Source organism: Oncorhynchus keta, chromosome 36 (genome assembly GCF_023373465.1).
Source record: "Oncorhynchus keta strain PuntledgeMale-10-30-2019 chromosome 36, Oket_V2, whole genome shotgun sequence".
Classification (NCBI taxonomy): Eukaryota; Metazoa; Chordata; class Actinopteri; order Salmoniformes; family Salmonidae; genus Oncorhynchus; species Oncorhynchus keta.
In genome coordinates, this window is record NC_068456.1 from 6,636,997 (window position 1) to 6,656,015 (window position 19,019).

The following is a 19,019-nucleotide window of genomic DNA, read 5'->3' on the forward strand; positions in this document are numbered from 1 at the left end:
TCAATGTCATCGGAAGAATCCCAGAACATGTTCCAGTCTGTGCTAGCAAAACTGTCCTGTAGCTTAGCATCTGCTTCATCTGACCACTTCTTTATTGACCGAGTCACTGGTGCTTCCTGCTTAAGTTTTAGCTTGTAAGCAGGAATCGGGAGGATATAATTATGGTCAGATTTGCCAAATGGAGGGCGAGGCAGAGCTTTGTACACGTCTCTGTGTGTGGAGTAAAGGTGGTCTAGTGTTTTTTCCCCTCTGGTTGCACATTTCACATGCTGATAGAAATGAGGCAAAACAGATTTATGTTTCCCTGCATGAAAGTCCCGGCCACTAGGAGTGCCACCTCTGGATTAGCTTTTTCCTGTTTGCTTTTTGACATATACAGCTCATTGAGTGTGGTCTTAGTGCCAGCATCGGTATGTGGTGGTAAATAGACAGCTACGAAGAATATTTTGGTAAATTGGTAAATAGTGTGGTCTACAGCTTATCATTAGATACTCTACCTCATGTGAGCAAAACCTTGAGGCTTCCTTACTAATAGATTTTGTGCACCAGCTGTCATTTACAAAATATACACACCGCCACCCCTTGTCTTACCGGAGGCAGCTGTTCTATCTTGCCGATGCAGCGTAAAACCCACCAGCTGTATGTTATTCACGTCACCGTTCAGCCACAACTCAGTGAAACATAGGATCTTACAGTTTTTAATATCCCGTTGGTAGGATATATACACGTGATCGTAGTTCATCTATTTTGTTATCCAATGATTTTACGTTGGCTAATAGGACTGATAGTAAAGGCAGATTACCCACTCACCGTCGGATCCTTACAAGGCACCCCTACCTACGTCCCAGATATCTTCATCTCTTTCTCCTGCGAATGACGGGGATGAGGGCCCTGTCGGGTGTCTGAAGTAAATCCTTCACGTCCGACTCGTTAAAGAAAAAATCTTCTTCCAGTACGAAGTAAGTAATCGCTGTCCTGATATCTAGAAGCTCTTTTCGGTCATAAGAGACGGTGGCAGTAACATTATGTACAAAATAAGTCACAAATAACGCGAAAAAAACACTCACAATAGCACAATTGGTTTGGGGGACCGTAAAACGTCAGCCATCTTGTCCGACACCATTGTATTGTTCAGTGTGGTTCAGTTTAGGGATGTCCATGATAGCGTCCATTCAAGTTGATAGGCAACTGTAGAGTGGAATTACAGTGGTTTTAATGGAAATAACTCAAATAATAAATAATAACTCAAGACATCTTTTGACCAATCCCTTAGCTTTTCTCAAACTAAGTTAAGACATGTACCATGGGCCTACATTCTTCTACATTTGGTGATATTTGGTCCTATGGTTCATGAGAAGAAGCATATTAGGTATGGTGTGGCCATCTTTGAATGCATCAGCATGATTTTCTCAACTCTTTAGGGACTATTGTGATGAGAGTCCAAAGAACATATTTGGAGTGAATCTGATTTTTAATGATTATTTTAATCATTAGCGTTACATAGACAAACAAGTTAATTGCTAATAGTTTCCTTATTTTTTGAGATTTCAACGCCAAACTTAACATGGTTCATCATGTATTTGATTAACCCAAATTTGGTGTTATTTGGACTTATGATTCATGAGTAGAAGTTTTTCAAATATAAAAAAAACTATCAAATCAAATTGTATTGTATTGGTCACATCCCCATGGTTACATTTTACATTACATTTAAGTCATTTAGCAGACGCTCTTATCCAGAGCGACTTACAAATTGGTGCATTCACCTTATGACATCCAGTGGAACAGCCACTTTACAATAGTTCTAAACAGTGAGAAGGCAATATCCTAACAGAGTAATCTGCTTCTAGTTCCACAACAACTAATCTGACAATTCCAAATACACACCAATCTAAGTATAGGAATGGAATTTGAAAATATACATATAAATATATGGATGAGCAATGACAGAGTGGCATAGGCAAGATGCAATAGATGGTATAAAGTACAGTATATACATATGAGATGAGTAATGCAAGATATGTAAACATTATTAAAGTGGCATTACTAACAAAATGATCTAAGAATAACAATAGGTTATGCAGCGTCGCTGTGCTGTGAACCCCTAATTATACCATGTGAGCGCACTGCACTCTCAGCTGAACTGAGATGTACGTAGTTCCAATACACTACACATCTCTGTTCTTGTTCCCACCTATAGAGCTGCAACATGGGCTGGACTCTCATTCCTCTATACTGCATTTCAGATAAATGCCTACCGCTCCATTCAGTGTAGTGTATGGAAAATATTGAACTATGGGGCACAACTGGTGTCCCTGCTAACTTGTGGGTCACAGAGAATAGTGTTGAGTAATGCTCTCTGTGTATGGAGTGTGTCAAACATTCATTTTAATAGACTGACCTTCTCAGCCTGTTCAGGATACTGCCATCATTCTTCTTGATATCCTGGACCATCTTCTGAAGCTGGCTGGAAGACACATTTAAAGCTTCTCATTAAAGTTGTCCTAACATATTCAACAAAAACCATGTAATGTTCATGAACGTAATACAGGACATAACTATGAACACAGTTTGGAAGTAATAACAGGCGCTAGACAAAAAATGTTATAGCTCAATCATGTATGTTAATACTAGAATATGGCGTAGTCTAAATATATGGCCCCGGCCGAGTTTATTGCAGGCTGCGGAACACTGAAAATATGTTAACTTCAACATGGAATAAAACTTTTTCAGAGTCAACTTTCCATGTTGGCTATAGCACTTGGAGGTGAAGGTTAACTGTAGTTCTGAGTCAAGTCACCCGCACACACTAGAACTTACTTACTCACTGTAGCCTACATGCAATTACAGATTGAGAGCATGAGGGAGACGGGTGTGAGACAGGTGTAATTACAGGAACATCCACATTAGTCAGCCTTCTCTTACCACATTCCCTCTCTCCCTTTCAAATTTTGCATCACTAGCACTTTAAAAAAAATAATTATGTAACAGCCACCCAGCTCCTTCATAAAAGAAAATACTATAATAACTTCATCTCGATGCAACATTTGATTAAAAAAATAATATTTGTCGCCTACAATAAGCTATTGTTGGGTAAATCTATTCTTGTGAGCATGGCAGAAAATAATTGAACATATGTACAGTATTATAAATGGTTGGCACTTTGTGCATATAATTATACTATATATTTACTGTAGGCATTTCTTTACTTGCCAGTTGCCACTACGTCATCATACCATTGAAACATAGTCAGAATTTAGGTTGTTCTGATCAAAGGTTAACCATTAAACATCTTTCCCAGTTTTACAAATACATTGCCCAACATAGAAATATGGGTATCTCTTACCGAAGTTTTACAGTTGCAGGAGCTGTGAACTTGTTAAATGTATCCATATATTAATCAGGCAATTGACCAGAGAGGCCACCTTCTGCGTCTAGCTACTATCCAGCTCAACGTCTGCGTTGTGAATGAATTCACTGGCATTGGCTGCCTGCCTAAGATTACTCTACTGAACAAGTCATGCAGCAATCAGTGATCATAGCGGAGGGGAAAAAATAACACCTCTGCAAGAACAATCACTTCTCCTTTCCATTCCATGAGTTTGACCACGCTATTTTGCAGTATTTTGTTGTGGGTGAAACTCTCCTTGAAATGTCTTTCTTCTTCATGATCAATTTGAACACAACGCTATTTCCCGTAATGCTTCCAAATGAGTTTTCGGGGTCCTAAGTGAGATTTGGATTGCCCCCTGTTACGGATACAAGTATTCTGTGTGTGTGTGTGTGTATTTCTTTTCTCTCCTTCTCCCCTCTTCACAGGTGGCAATCATCATTTCCCAATCAGTCATCAATCAGTCGCTAATCAGAAGACACACGTCCTCCTGTTTCCATTACCCAATCACATCCCCTTTCCCTTGGTTTAAAAACCCATTCAGTTGTTTCCTCTGGAGTGCCATCTCTCTGTCATGCAATCTCTCTGTTGAGCTCTTGTTTGGTTTATGTTGACATGTCACTTTGTCACCACATGTGAGTATTGTTATGGTGTGTGACTGTTTGTTTGTTGGTGGGAAAAGGGGGTACCAAGAAAAGTCGCCCATGGGCGTACACTACCCGTAGGTAAACTTTGTCTAAATACACTAGTTAGAATTGGGCAGACCACTCACTGTATTTTTGGTTAGTTAGCTGTATTGAAGTAGGCTAGTCTAGCTCAGGAGTGTTTTGGGATATTTGTTTCCTCCTTGGGTCCAGCTCAGCCCCTTTTCCCGCCCCCCGTTTACTGTGTGTTTAGAAATAAACCCTGAGTGTTTAATGGTAACATTTTAGTTGTCTGTGGATTTTATTCTCACTTACTTTGTCACTATACTTTGCATGGGTTATGTTACGGGTCTCGTTACCTAGACTGCCGGGCCAAAGGGACTTCGTAACATCAATTATGCACCGTGTGGCAAGCTCATATCACCCAGAGTCTCTGAGTGCGCTTGAACGATGGCATCAGACACTGAAGTCTATGCTATGTAAATATTGTTTGGATCTGAGAAAGATTGGGATGAGGGAGTTCCTCTAGTTTTGTTTGCTGCTCGTGAAACTGCAGGAGTCCCTAGGGTTCAGTCTGGCTGAACTAGTGTTTGGTCACACAGTGAGAGGACAGATGAAAGTTCTTAAAAAAACAGTTTTTGTCCCAAGAGTTGTGTACAGGAGATGAGAATGTGTTGGACTATGTTTGTCGCTTTCATGAGCGCCTACACCAAGCCTGTGCTCTGCAAGGGAAGCTCTGTTCCTCACATGAGTATGAAAAGACACTGATAAAGAGGCTGTTTCTCATCCACTACAGCCAGGTGACCAAGTACTGGTGTTGTTGCCTGTTCCAGGATCTTCACTGTCAGTTTGTTTCTCTGGTTCTTATTTCATTGAAAGAAATTAAGTGAAACTGATTGTGCTTCAAACTCCTGATAGAAAACTCCAATCTCGCGTGTGTGCCACGTTAACATGTTGAAGGCATACCACACCCGACCCATCACCCAGTTAGTTCAAAAACAGAGGAAGGTACTGCTGTCTCTTCTGCTTCTACTGCTATGATAGAGGACTGTCATATTGTTGATGGAGATGGCTTGGCGTTGCGCAATACTCAGCAGCAGTGCATTAGATTGCCCAACTCCGGAATGCTGCTGTCTCTCCCATCAGGTCTGGTTCATTTAATGGATGGACAGGCCAATATTGTGAGGCTGCTACAGTTTTCCATGTCTCTTTAATGACGTTCCTACTCACACAAATGTGTTGGAACATGACATTAATGTTATAAATGCTGCCCCTATCAAGCAACACCCATATCGTATCAATGCTTCCAAGAGGAAGATAATGAGGGATGAAGTGAGATATTTGTTGGAGAATGACCTGGCTACACCAAGTTCAAGCCCTTGGAGTTCTCCTCGCATTCTGGTTCCTAAACCTGATGGTACGTCCAGGTTATGTACAGATTATCGAAAGGTAAATTATGCCAGATTCGTTTCCGTTACCCAGACTGGATGACTGTATTGACATTTGATGCTGCCACTTATGTAACTAAGTTGGACCTCTTTAAAAGGTTAACCTCACGTGCTTCTGAGATTTCTGCCTTTGTAACCCCAGACAACTTCCTACAGTACTCAGTCATGGCTTTTGGGATGTGTAATTCACCAGCCACTTTCCAACGACTGGTTAACTGGTTTAGGGATGGTTGGCTACTCCATAGTTTCTGTCAAAATTTCTCTGCTGTAGTTGCTCCATTGACCAATTTTTTTTATTTTTTTTTTATTTAAATTTTTTTTTGGCTCAGTCCGGCTAGATCATTGGTGTGGTCCCCTGATTGTAAGAGAGCTTTTGAATCTGCTAAAGCACTCTTATGTAATACCCCTGTACTTGCTGCTCTGGATTTTGAACAACCGTTTAAACTTGAGTTAGATGCTAGTGCCAGAGGTGCTGGTGCTGTTCTACTGCAGCAGGACAAGAGTGGAGTGGATCATCCTGTTTTTCTCATAAGTTTAACAAATGTCAGACAAATTATGCAACTATTGAACAAGAAGCTCTTGTTTTGTTATCTCTACAACACTTAAGTTTATATTGGTTCCATTGCCCTACCATTGATTGTGTGTATGGATGTACAACCAGAACCCGCGCCTAATGCATTGGGCCCTTATTTGTTTTTTAAAATATATATTTTTTTACTTTTCATGGTATCCAATTGTTAGTAGCTACTATCTTGTTTCATCGCTACAACTCCCGTACGGGCTCGGGACAGCCTCACCAATGTGTCGGAGGAAACACCGTGCACCTGGCGACCTTGGTTAGCATGCACTGCGCTCAGCCCACCATAGGAGTCGCTGGTGCGTGACGAGACAAGGATATCCCTACCGGCCAAGCCCTCCCTAATGACGCTAGGCCAATTGTGCGTTGCCCCACGGACCTCCCGGTCGCGGCCGGCTACGTCAGAGCCTGGGTGCAAACCCAGGGTCTCTGGTAGCACAGCTGGCGCTGCAGTACAGTGCCCTTAACCACTGCGCCACCCAGGAGGCAGCATAAAAAAAGGTTCTGAAAATGTGTTGGCAGATGCTGTCTCGCGTAAAAACAAGTGTTTTTGTATGTTTTGTAAATACTGTGGTCGCAATCCTCCCTAGGGTTGCTCTTTTAAGGGTGGGAGTGTTAAGGATACAAGTATTGTGTCTTTCTTTTATCTCCTTCTCCCCTCACAGGTGGCAATCATCATTTCCCAATCAGTCGCTAATCAGAAGACACACGTCCTCCTGTTTCCATTACCCAATCACATCCCCTTTCCCTTGGTTTAAAAACCCATTCAGTTGTTTCCCCTGGAGCTCCATCTCTCTGTCATGCAATCTCTCTGTTGAGCTCTTGTTTGGTTTATGTCGACATGTCACTTTGTCACCACCTGTGAGTATTGTTAAGGTGTGTGACTGTTTGTTGGTGGGAAAAGGGGTACCAAGAAAACAAGAAAAGTCTCCCATGGGCGTACACCCACTGTATTTTTGGTTAGTTAGCTGTATTGAAGTAGGCTAGTCTAGTTTAGGTGTGATTTGGGATATTTGTTTCTTTCCTTGGGTCCAGCTCAGCCCCCCTTTACGGTGTGTTTAGAAATAAAACCTGAGTGTTTAATGGTAACTTTTAGTTGTCTGTGGTTTTTGTTCTCACTGTTACTTTGTTACTATACTTTGCATGAGTTATGTTACGGGTCTCGTCTCCCCCCCCCCCTAGACTGCCGGGCCAAAGGGACTTCGTAACACCCCCCCACCCCCCCCTAAAATGTAATCAAACCACCGCGGGCAGGATTGGTCTGATTTAGAGGCTGGTGTGGGAGGGAGTTTGGAATTTGTAAGGGCTGGCTTACAACTTGCTTTTTGAAAGTTGCAATAGTAGAATGCACGAGGTGTGATTTTGAAATTGGGTCGTGCATCATCAGTTTTCCTCTTCATTGCATACCTTAGAGCTATTTTTATTAGCCAGGTTTTTTCACCCATATATTTCGTCAAGTCTGAGTCACTCAAATATTACATGGAGAAACATTAGACATGACAAAGGTTAACTAAAATGGCAATGTATAGAATTGCCCAATGCAGGACAAGGGGGCTTGTGTGAAGTACCAAGAGGGCCCGCAGAGTTATCTGTGCGTCTAGGTTTATTATCAGAGGGAGTGAATATGATGCCTTTTCTGTGTCATTCTGACACAACAACATTCCCACCACACAACTTGGCAGTTTATAAAGGGAAATATCGCCCCCTGCTGTGAACAGCCTCTGATCAGCCAGCACAGTAAACAGAAGGTAGCCTTCACTGACATGAGTTTAGAATTATCTGAGGAACTGTGGTGAAACAACTGCAATTTCTCAATAGACGGAAACACCCAATGGTTGCTAAAATACTGAGTGAACATTCTCCGAAGCCACTATACGAAAGTTGTAATAAATTGCCTGAATCTTTTACTGTGTAATGCTCAGGCTGTTGGGTATTAGGGAATATTTTCAATAAGGGTTCTAGTCAGGGTTCCAGCATTGTTATTAGGCCTAATTTGCAGTGGAACATGTGTGATTAAACTTTCAAATTACATAGGTTGGATTAAATTTATTTTGGGCAACAAAATGCACAATATGAACCCAGAGGACATCACTACAGTGATGCACTGTAGGCTACTGTATCAAAGTAAAATGGCGCACGTTCCTATTTTCAGGGGTTTGAATTGTTAGACTGTTCTGTTTCTATATGTGGGGTATTGTGTCCTGTCAACTTGCAAGGCAACACGTGATAACATGAACGGTGAACCTGTTCGGGACCTCTTTGACCCACTAGCCTCAAGCCTACCCATATGAGCAGAAATTAGTCATAGGCTATAGTACACTAGTGTTACTCATAAGAAAGTGCGGTTTACATACCTTGTCAGTTGACTCATGTCGCTTATTCAGTAGAGTAGCTATATCTGGAACTCTGGTTAGTTTGCCAGGAAGTGTATTGACAATAGTAATTACAGTGTTTTAACACTAGCAGACCTGATAAGAAGGGGAGCCCATTTTACATTTCCCTCTAAAGCGCTGGCTCCCTAATAATCAACATGTTTCTTCATCAGATGTCAAACAAAACCAAACAGTGGAAACACTGAAACAAGGCAAGGAAATCATGTGCACGTGTGAGGCTCAATTCTGGAATTGCTTATGTAACTTCCTATTTGCAAAAGTTTATGATTAACTACATGAAAACGGGAACTCATAAGGAAAGAGTTCACAAATCTATCAGCCTACTAAAATAGACTGAACATTTCCCCCTCGGAGGGCGCACCTCCACATGCACACCCACACCTGCTTTGCAGTGCTCTCTTGGTACTCACCTCAAAGGCCTCGGCTATCTGCTGTGTTCACATGAGGGAAGAACACAAGAGGAGGACAGAGAGAGTGTGAGGGAAGAGAGAACAGAGAAATAGAGGGTTACTCACGGCTGGTGGATGAGGCTGAACCTGCTCATATCACTGTCAGACAGATTCTGTTAAAGTAAAAGAAGCAGAAAAATACAAGAGAATTATATTTTTATTTATTTATTTTTTTTACAAATCTGTGTGTACTGTAACTGAATGGTTCTTATGTTGGGTTTTGCAAAATAACATTACAATCTGTAATTCAGTTTTACACAACATGTTGCGCCGGTTATGAAATGTATCACTTCGTAGCTTTCACAAGATGGCAGCATGACGCTAAAACAGCCAAAAGCCTTTGAAGCATGCCTGCTTTTTAATAGGAAAATGATTGTTACTTTATGGCCCTACTTGTGTACCCTTGATCCGGTGCAGATTACACTCAATCTTATGTTGTCCCTAATTTGTTTACCAAATATGTCATTCCAGTGCCCTGTGACATTACCTTTGAAAAAATGACAATGATGTCTCAATGTCTACTCACATCCCTCAATAAATTGGATTTTCATGGTTCTCTTTGAAGGGAAGCAGTTGCCCTGAATTCCAGAGTGAAATTACACAAAAATATAAAATGTGCTCTAAATCATGCTAAATTATGTATTTCTCTCTTCATTCATAATTGATTGCTTCAGGGTCCTCCTTTGGTCTCACTTGCTCTCCTTTCTTGTTATCCCTGGCTTGTATTAGGTTGAATTGATTTTCAGCATAATGAACTTTAGTACGCAGGTTCATGATTGAATCATCTGTAAATCAGTCAGATTCCTTAATATGAGAGGCATCACCTTCCTCACAGAGAAACAGACCCCCACACACATGAAGGTGCACACTTGATCATTTCACTCACTTATAGGAGGAAAAGCGTCTCCACCTAAATTCAGGCTTAACTTTTTGACACTGAATAAAATATCAAATATTTCGCCTGAGTGCCTTTTGCATATGCTGCTCCCAGATTGAATTATTTATGGCAAGTTTCTCCCGGTGTTTGAATGAAACACAATAGGCCCTATGCCCTGAAACCACTCCTGCATATTGAAGACCAGCAGTCCCCGCTACAGAAGACACTAGAGCTTCTGCACTCCGCAGGACCTCAAAGCTCCTATTCTAACTAGGTTTTGAAGACTTGTTTGAAATCTAAATCAGCTCGAGGAAAGAGAGAGAGCGGTGGAACCGCAATCTGACCCAGCCTGCCCTCCACCGAAAATCAACATAGCAACGCAACGTTTTTCATTTAGCACTCTGCCAAGGAAATACGGGAGGATCTCAGACCTCAATGATAGTGTTGTTAACTCCCTCTGTTACAAGACACTTGCCTTCTCTCCAACCACATCTCCCATGCCTCACATACTAAAATACCCCTCTGCTGAGTGAAGTAAGGCACTCCACATCATCACCATATAAAGTGCATGGAGGAATGTTGAACCGCTAAAGCTTCAAACACCATCCAGGACTTGCTACTACCCACACATGATGTGGAAAGACGGACCCTCTGCCGTCCTGCCCTCGGTTGTGCCTGTGGAGATATGATGATAATAAGTCATATGGGAAACATGAGAGAAAAGAGCGGCTCACTTTCTGAGAGCTGCATGCACAGCCAACCATAATATGTCAATATGTCATATTATGTTTAAGGCTATAAATACCACATGAATATGCAAATCCATCTAAAAAGCACCCGCAGCACCTACACAGGCTGACATACAGAGGTCATGCAGCACGGCAAGAGCAGGTCCTCTCTGCCCTTCTATGCAAAAACAAAAAGTGCTGTATTTGTACTGATATTGGAACCCTTATTGGTGCTCTATAGAACGTTTTTTAATGGTTCTTTAAAGAACCTTAGGAAAATGTTTTCCATAGCACCATAAAGGCTCCATTTAGAACCCTATGAGCATGGTTCATTATATAACCTTAAACAATGGTTTCTTTTTTGCACCAAAAAGGGAAAAGCTGTCAATATGAGCCAAAGAATCCTTATTTGGTACTATATAGAACAATTTTTTTACTTAAGTTGCTACACACTTTTAAGTGTGTACGCTAGCAACATGGACACGAGTCTTTCTATAAATAATGGGGCCAATGTGTGACATTGGGATAAACATTTCAAAACGGTTTGAAACAAAAATGATTTTTTAAAATGCAGTTCCACGTGTGTACTTTTGAGGAATAAAGGTGAATAAATGCAAATTGGCTCATAACTCCACCTATACAGCAACATAGGCTGAGGACTATACATCCTTTAAGCAGGTTTTATACAGACATTGGCAAGTCAAATTCAAGGACTTTCAGGGAATCTTTCATGCGCTTAGTTGTAGTTTTCAAGGACCTCAATGTTATACAATTTTTGTATAATTTATAGAATTGAAACGTACAGGGCCTAATATAGAACGCCCCCCCCACTCCCACAAAACATCATGCAAAAAGTATAAAAGAAAAAGTAGGCCATTACCACTTTGAAAAATAATTCAATTATCACATTCTAAAATATGTGAGAATAATGTGGACATTGCCTGACTAAATAGATTGGATACATGCAGACAACACATAATAAACCCATGAATAGTAGTAGCCTTAATCTCACCATTGCTGTTTTACAATGAGAAAGTTAACAAGTATGACTTAAAAAAAATATATTAAAAAAATATATTTTTCACAAAAATTGGGCACTGGGCCTTTGCTAGGCATGTATCAGTAGATTGAAAATGTTTTCAGCATTGCTTTTTCAATCTTATTTATTATTTTGAGTGCATGCGCCCGACTGCCACCTGATGCTTCTCTTGGTCACTGCCTGGATTTGCACTCTTTACAATAACAGGGTCAAGCATTGTCACAATAGCAGTAGAGAATCATCTTGAACACGATCTAGTTCCAAAGCTAGTTTAGGGTTTTTAAGTCTGTAACTGAATGGGAGAACGGATACTAGGGCAGTGACTGGGAATAATGTGTCTGTCTCATTTTGAGTTTAATCCTCAAAGCTCCAGAGCTTGAATATGGCAAGTTGGCATTGCAGAGAGTGCTGCAAACTATGAAGCTTGGGGTTACACGAGTCTTAGCTGAACCCAGGTGTTCTGACTAGATCAATAAATGCCAGATCAATCAATACATGTAGGTCTATGTTTTAGATCTGGTCTGGTAACCCACACATCAAAAGCGAATCCTTTGAAACATTAATGACTTTGATTGATTCACCTTGAAATCCCCATTGACCTTATTTGGGGGGAGTTAAAACTAGCTTGGAGGCATAGACGGACAACTTGAAAGTTAATGTTCAGTTTATCAAAATCGCTCGTACGTAGTACTGCTGTGGTATCCTACCTCCAAATGAAAGCTGTGCAGGGTCACTGAATAATGCATAGAAAACTAGATACAGTAGCAAAGCTCACATAAATAAAACCCATTGACGACAAGAACTCCTTAGTCATTGCCGTGGCGAATGACTTTGCAGCATGTTACCTAGATCAGGCCCACCACCTAGACAAGCGTCTCACCCAGAATGCAGAACACGTGAATAAACCGTACACACCTTCAAACAGGTAAATCCCTCACTAACCGTGATTATAGGCTACACCTTAACGGTACCGCACACTTTACATTACAATAGCCAATACTTAACGTGTGGATGAAAACCAAAGGCATCGTTTGTATAAACATTAGCGTTTCTCATATCAAATGAAAACACAGGAGAAACCAAATAAAGAGGCCTACCTAGAAGCTTGTTCAACAGCGGTGGTGAGTAGGCCTAGTTGGTGATACCAAACAAAAGACCAAATGGTAACTAATTTAGTTCTAGCTAATTGATAATGGTAACCAGACTCTGGCGTTGGTGTTCACTCAATGTAGGGACTAGCGATAGCAAGTAGCAAGAAATGTTTGTACAAAACAATTGTCTGTTAATGTGGGGAGAAATGGAGGGAAATGTCCCACAGTGTTACTACTTCCTGTAGCGCTGTGGTATTCTCAAAGTGGATGTTGATTTGATGCCTCGCTATTTATGTCATTCTGGGAAGTAAAGGTGGCGATTTAAAAAAATAAAAAAAAATTGGTCACTTCCTGTAAACTTTCACCAGACTCTGTCAACTTGACTGTTGCTTTACCCTGTCTCATACGCTCAGCATACTGCTGGAAAATCCATTATGTCCATTATGCATTTCGAAAGGATTGGAAGTTTTTGTCTTGCAAATCTCATGTTTACCAACGATGTTGCAAACCTGTCCAGATTGTGTCTCCCCTAAATGAACAATACCAGTTAATTAAGGATTTAGGATTTAGTGAGAATGGATAAATAATGTCCACTAATTTCAGCAACCTATGGCTGAAATGAGCATTAGGACATTTTAATTATTGCACTCCTTTCAAGGCCATAATTGCCGTAGGAATTTGAAGGGAATTTAGAGTCCAAGTCTATTGTCTACTCTTACATCATTAGTACACCACACTAAATTTGACCAAAAGTAAAAAGTTATTATGTACCTGTTGATATCGAATCATGTGGGTTTGCTGTGGTTTGGTGATAAAATGTTGAGGTAGTATTGGAAGTAGTATTCAGGTAGTATTGAGATGTCAAGGGAGAGTATAACAGAAGTAGTATAGAGTATAACAAAATGACGTACCATAAACCTCTGTCCGTTAATCCTCATTCTTTCAACAGTTGCAGCACATTCTCGCATTTGATTCTGAAAAGCAGTATGACATACATCCTAATGATCAATGCATCATTTGCTGTGGTTTGGTGAATACTTTCAGTTGCTTACAATAATGTAGTTGTTCTTTGCTCATTGGTGTAACTAGCAGTACCTTCCCAAAATAAACACACACACACACCGTTCCTTGGAGACGCCAAGGAAATAATTTCTCCTCCCACTCACCTGGCGCAGTAAGCTGGCCACCTGAGCTGAACTCCAGTCCTTGCACTGCTCCCTGGTCGGCAAGTTCATCACTGTCACCACCGAAGGGAGCTCTGAAGTCCAGGCTCTGATAGAAAGTGATGGACTGACCTCTCTCTCACACCATGACTCCACTACAGCACTCAAGTCCCACATCAGGATGTGGACAAGGGGGAGGAGGGGAGGTCATCTCTCACCGGGGCAGACAATTCTCTCTCTCACTCTCTATCTCTCCCTCTTTCTCTCTCTCGTGCTCTTACAAAAAAAAGTCATATTTCTGAAACAAATGTCCCTTAATATGCAGGGAGAAAATGGGAAATAAAAACTTCCTCAAAGTCAAAGTGAGATATTACATTTGAAAGGGGACTTTCATTGACTACATGACACTATTGCATGACAACGTTCTCCTTTTTTTTACGGATGAGGCTGACCTCATTTATATTTAGTCAACCTGTATGTGTCTAAAACTGTCATGTTTCACTTCAACAGAAACTTGATAACGACAGCCCACTCCGCGTCTGACACCACAGCCCTTGTCACCAAAAGCACTCTCCAATCTCCATTACATTTGACAACAACATCCTTGCCGTTTTTTGCTGAACAATCAGTCATTTTTAATACAGCTGGGGGGAAAAAAACGAATACATTTCTTTTAGTGAGACAATTATGTAGGGAGGAGGAGGCGGGGCTTATTGTTGTAACATCTCCAATATATAATACACATAAAAATGAAATGAAATAATTGATTCAGGTCATATAATTGAATTTACCAGCATCTTCATTGTGAGTCGGATGAGAACGGAGAGTAATCGTTGAAATCTGATAGGAGCTGGTTGCGAACTGTGAGTGTTCCCGGCTGAGTCTTTTTGCGTGTGTTTCATCAGATCACACCGTTGGACCTGGGCCAGCACGGCACACAGCTGAGTGATCAGGAGGGAAGCGTGCGGACAATTAGACAAAGCCTGGCCTGTGACACTACTTAACCCTCAAGCATCAGGCTAATGAGAGTTGTAAATGTGGCTGAATACATTCCGCCAGGCATACAGGCTGTTGGCCCCATCGGTGGGTTCACTCTGATCAAGGCATGCTTGCTTAAGGGAAACGTTAGACACTGCTGGTTCACCACATGCCTTGACATCCGCTGGTGTGTTTCATGTATTTTGAGCTCTTTACAGTCAGATATTATTATGTGATAACCAGTGGTGTAAAGTACTGAATTAAAAATTCTTGAAAGTACTACTTAAGTTGGTTACTTGGGTATCTGTACTTTACTTTACGATTTACATTTATGACCACTTATACATTTTCCCGTACAACCCAAAGTACTCCTAACATTTTGAATGCTCAGCAGAACAGAACAATTGTGAAATTCACAAATTTATCAAGTGGTCATCCCTACTGCCTATGTTCTGGCGGACTCACTAAACACAAATGCATCTTTTGTAAACTATGTCTGAGTGTTGGAGTGTGCCCCTGGCTATCCGTACATTTGAAAATCAAGAACAAGGTGCCGTCCACTTTGCTTAATATGAGGAATTTGAAATGATTTATACTTTGACTTCAACTTTTGATACTTAAGTATATTTTAGCAATTCAATTTACTTTTGATACTTAAGTATGTTTAAAACCAAATACTTTTAGACATTTACTCAAGTGGTATTTTTCTTTCACTTTTACTTGAGTAACTTTCTATTAAGGAATCTATACTTTTACTAAAAAATGACAATTGTGTACTTTTTCCAGTACTGGTGTTAACAGATACCGTAATATATGCATTGCACAAACACTATATATAAAAAGTATGTGGACACCCCTTCACGACCAGGAATACGACTTTCCTAAAGCAGATACTCTGTTCGGTCCACCACCCAGGATGGATCTAATCCCAGTAGTAGACCTAAAACAACGAGGCCGCAGCAGGGGCAGACAGAGAGGCCTTCTGGTCAGGCTCCATAGATGTGCACATCGCTCACCGCTCCCGAGTATATACTCGCCAATGTCCAGTCTCTTGGGAAGAAGAAGGCCGGGGGTCTGTGCTTTATAATGAACAACTCATGGTGTAATCATAACAATATACAGGAACTCAAGGCCTTCTGCTCACCCAACCTAGAATTCCTTACAGTCAAATGCCGGCCATTTTACCGACAAGAGAATTCTTGTCAGTTATAGTCAAAGCTGTGTTCATTCTCACTCAAGCAAACACCAAGATGGCCCTCAAGAAACTTCACTGGACTCTATGTAAACTGCAAACTATATATTCAGAGGCTGCATTTATTGTAGCTGGGGATTTGAACAAATCAAATCTGAGAAAAAGGCTACCTAAATTCTATCAGCATATTGATTGCACGACACGCAGGGCTAATACCTCGACCACTGCTACGCTAACTTCCGCAATGCATACAAAGCCCTCCCTCTGGCAAATCTGACCATGACGCCATCTTGCTCGTTCCGTCTTATAGGCAGAAACTCAAACAGGATGTACCAGTGACGAGAACCATTCAACGCTGGTCTGACCAATCGGAAGCCACGCTTCATGATTATTTTGATCACAAGGACTGGAACATTGACCTATACGCTGACTCGGTAAGTGCGTTTATAAAGAAGTGCATTGGAGATGTTGTACCCACTGTGACTATTAAAACCTACACTAACCAGAAACCGTGGATGGATGGCGGCATTCACGCAAAAATGAAAGCGCGATCCACCGCATTTAACCATGGAAAGAGGTCTGGAAATATGGCTGAATATAAACAGTGTAGTTATTCCCTCCCCAAGGCAGTCGAATAAGCGAAATGCCAGTACAGGAACAAGGTGGAGTCGCAATTCAACGGCTCAGACATGACATCACGGACTACTAAAACAAAAACAGCCATATCACTGACACCGACGTCAAGCTGAACACCTTCTTTGCCCGCTTTGAGGATAATATAGTGCCACTGTCGCAGCTCGCAAACAAAGTCTGCGCCCCCCTCCCTCCTTCTCCAAGGCCGACGTCAGTAAAACATTTTAACTCGTTAACCCTTGTAGGCTGCTGGCCCAGACGGCATCTTTAGCCGCGTCCTCAGAGCATGCGCAGACCAGCTGCCTGGTGTGTTTACAGACATATTTAATCACTCCCTATCCCAGTCTGTTGTCCCCACGTGCTTCAAGATGGCCACCATTGTTCCTGTACCCAAGAAGGCAAAGATAACTGAACTAAATGACTATTGCCCCGTAGCACTCACTTATGTCATCATTAAGTGCTTTGACAGGTTAGTCAAGGATCATATCACCGCCACCTTACAAGCCACCCTAGAACCACTTCAGTTTGCATACCGCCCCAACAGGTCCACATTTGACGCAATCACCATCACACTGGACACGTCATCAGCACAAGAACTGTTTATCGGGAGCTTCATGAAATGTGTTTTCATGTATGAGCAGCCTCACACAAGCCTAAGATCACCATACACAATGCCAAGCGTCAGCTGGAGTGGTGTAAAGCTCGCCGCAATTGGATTCTGGAGCAGTGGAAACGTATTGTCTGGCGTGATGAGTAACGCTTCACTATCTAGCAGTCCGACAGACAAATCTGGTTTTGGCGCATACCATGAGAATGCTATCTGCCAGAATGCATAGTACCATCTGTAAAGTTTGGTGGAGGAGGAATAATGGTCTGTGGCTATTTTTCATGGGTCGGGCTAGACCCCTTAGTTCCCCTTAGAAACGTTTACGCTACAGCATACAATGACGTTCTAGACAATTCTGTCCTTCCAACTTTGTGGAAACAGTTTGGGGAAGGCCCTTTTCTTGTTTCAGCATGACACTGTCCACGTGCACAAAGCGAGGTCCATACAGAAGTAGTTTGTGGAGGTCGGTGTGGAAGAACTTGACTGGCCTGCACAGAGCCCTGACCTCAATCCCATCGAACACCTTTGGGATGAATTGGAATGACGACTGAAAGCCAGACTTAATCGCCAAACATCCGTGCCTGACCTCACTAATGCTCTTCTGGCTGAAAGTCCCTGCAGCAATGTTCCAACACCTAGTGGAAAGCCTTCCAAGAAGAGTGGAGGCTGCTTTAGCAACAAAGGGAGGACCAACTCCATATTAATTCTCATGATTTTGGAATGAGCTCTTTGACTAGCAGGTGTCCACGTACTTTTGTAGTGTATTTACAGTATTGCAAATCAGTAAAGTACGTATGTAACGCGTTACCGTGAACGTTAAATGAAAACGAAATTAAACATTGTCCCTAAAATAAACTCTGAAACTGTGTTTTTCCCTGTTTTCATCTCAATATCAAATAATTTCTGGGTAACAATTAAATATCTTACTGTGATTGTTATCTGTTAATAAAATGGTCAAAAGGAAGAAAAAATTGGTTTCTTATGAAAGAGCAATTTCACAAGCAATACTTTTTCTAGGACTGTCTGGGAATAGTCTGAGTGGGGAGGGGAAAACTGAAAACTAGCTGTTCTTGTCAGAGAGGTGTGGAACTCTCTTTCTTATTAGTCTATTAACTCATTTACTGCCTGGTGATGTCGCAGACCAAAACTCCATCCCAGCAAAACAGGCTGAAATTTCAGGCGGTCTTTTCAAACAGCACTTACACTAAAAGGGCATTATCATCATTTTCACAATTTCACAGTATTATTCCAACCTCACAGTGTGGAAACCACAGGAGGCTGCAGAGAGGACGGCTCATAATTCATAATAATGGCCGGAACTGAGCCAATGGAATGGCATCAAACACATGAAAACCATGTGTTTGATGTATTTGATACCATTCCACTCAGCCATTACCACGAGCCCATTCTCCCCAATTAAGGCGCCAATCAAATCAAATCAAATTTTATTTATCACAAACACATGGTTAGCAGATGTTAACGCGAGTGTAGGAAAATGCTTGTGCTTCTAGTTCCGACAATGCAGTAATATCCAACGAGTAATCTAACCTAACAATTTCACAACAACTACCTTGTACACACAAGTGTAAAGGAATTAATGAAATCACATTGTATTAGTCACATGCGCCGAATACAACAGGTATTCAAGTGACTATGCATAGATGACAACAGAGAGTAGCAGTGGTGTAAAGAGGGGGTGAGACTCTACCTACATGTACATACTACCTCAAATAACCGGTGCCCCCACACATTGACTCTGTATCGGTACCATATATATAGTCTCACTATTGTTACTTCACTGCTGCTCTT

At 41.4% G+C, this 19,019-nt stretch overlaps 2 protein-coding genes across 9 annotated transcripts in view; one reads left to right on the forward strand and one right to left on the reverse strand.

Annotated features, from left to right (window-relative positions):
- Positions 1–19,019, reverse strand: part of blnk (B cell linker) — a 64,530-nt gene that overhangs the window by 17,015 nt on the left and 28,496 nt on the right. Inside the window, exons 1-5 of one of the 8 annotated variants that reach the window (XM_052498394.1) lie at positions 13,804–14,059; positions 13,549–13,611; positions 8,969–9,015; positions 2,402–2,467; positions 1,068–1,188 (exon numbers count right to left, since the gene is read on the reverse strand). In XM_052498394.1, coding sequence (XP_052354354.1) covers positions 1,068–1,123 — 56 coding nt within the window. In that variant the 5' untranslated portion in view covers positions 1,124–1,188; positions 2,402–2,467; positions 8,969–9,015; positions 13,549–13,611; positions 13,804–14,059. Of the gene's footprint in view, positions 1–1,067; positions 1,189–2,401; positions 2,468–3,346; positions 3,545–8,414; positions 8,739–8,968; positions 9,016–12,321; positions 12,376–12,643; positions 12,870–13,548; positions 13,612–13,803; positions 14,065–19,019 lie in introns of those variants that run through there. The other 7 variants (XM_035754004.2, XM_035754008.2, XM_035754005.2 and 4 more) reach the window with 7 other exon arrangements.
- LOC118369391 (DNA nucleotidylexotransferase-like) overlaps positions 3,962–19,019 on the forward strand; it is a 171,778-nt gene continuing 156,720 nt past the window's right edge. The window contains exon 1 of the mRNA XM_052498397.1: positions 3,962–4,026. Coding sequence (XP_052354357.1) covers positions 4,007–4,026 — 20 coding nt within the window. The 5' untranslated portion in view covers positions 3,962–4,006. The remainder of the gene's footprint in view (positions 4,027–19,019) is intronic.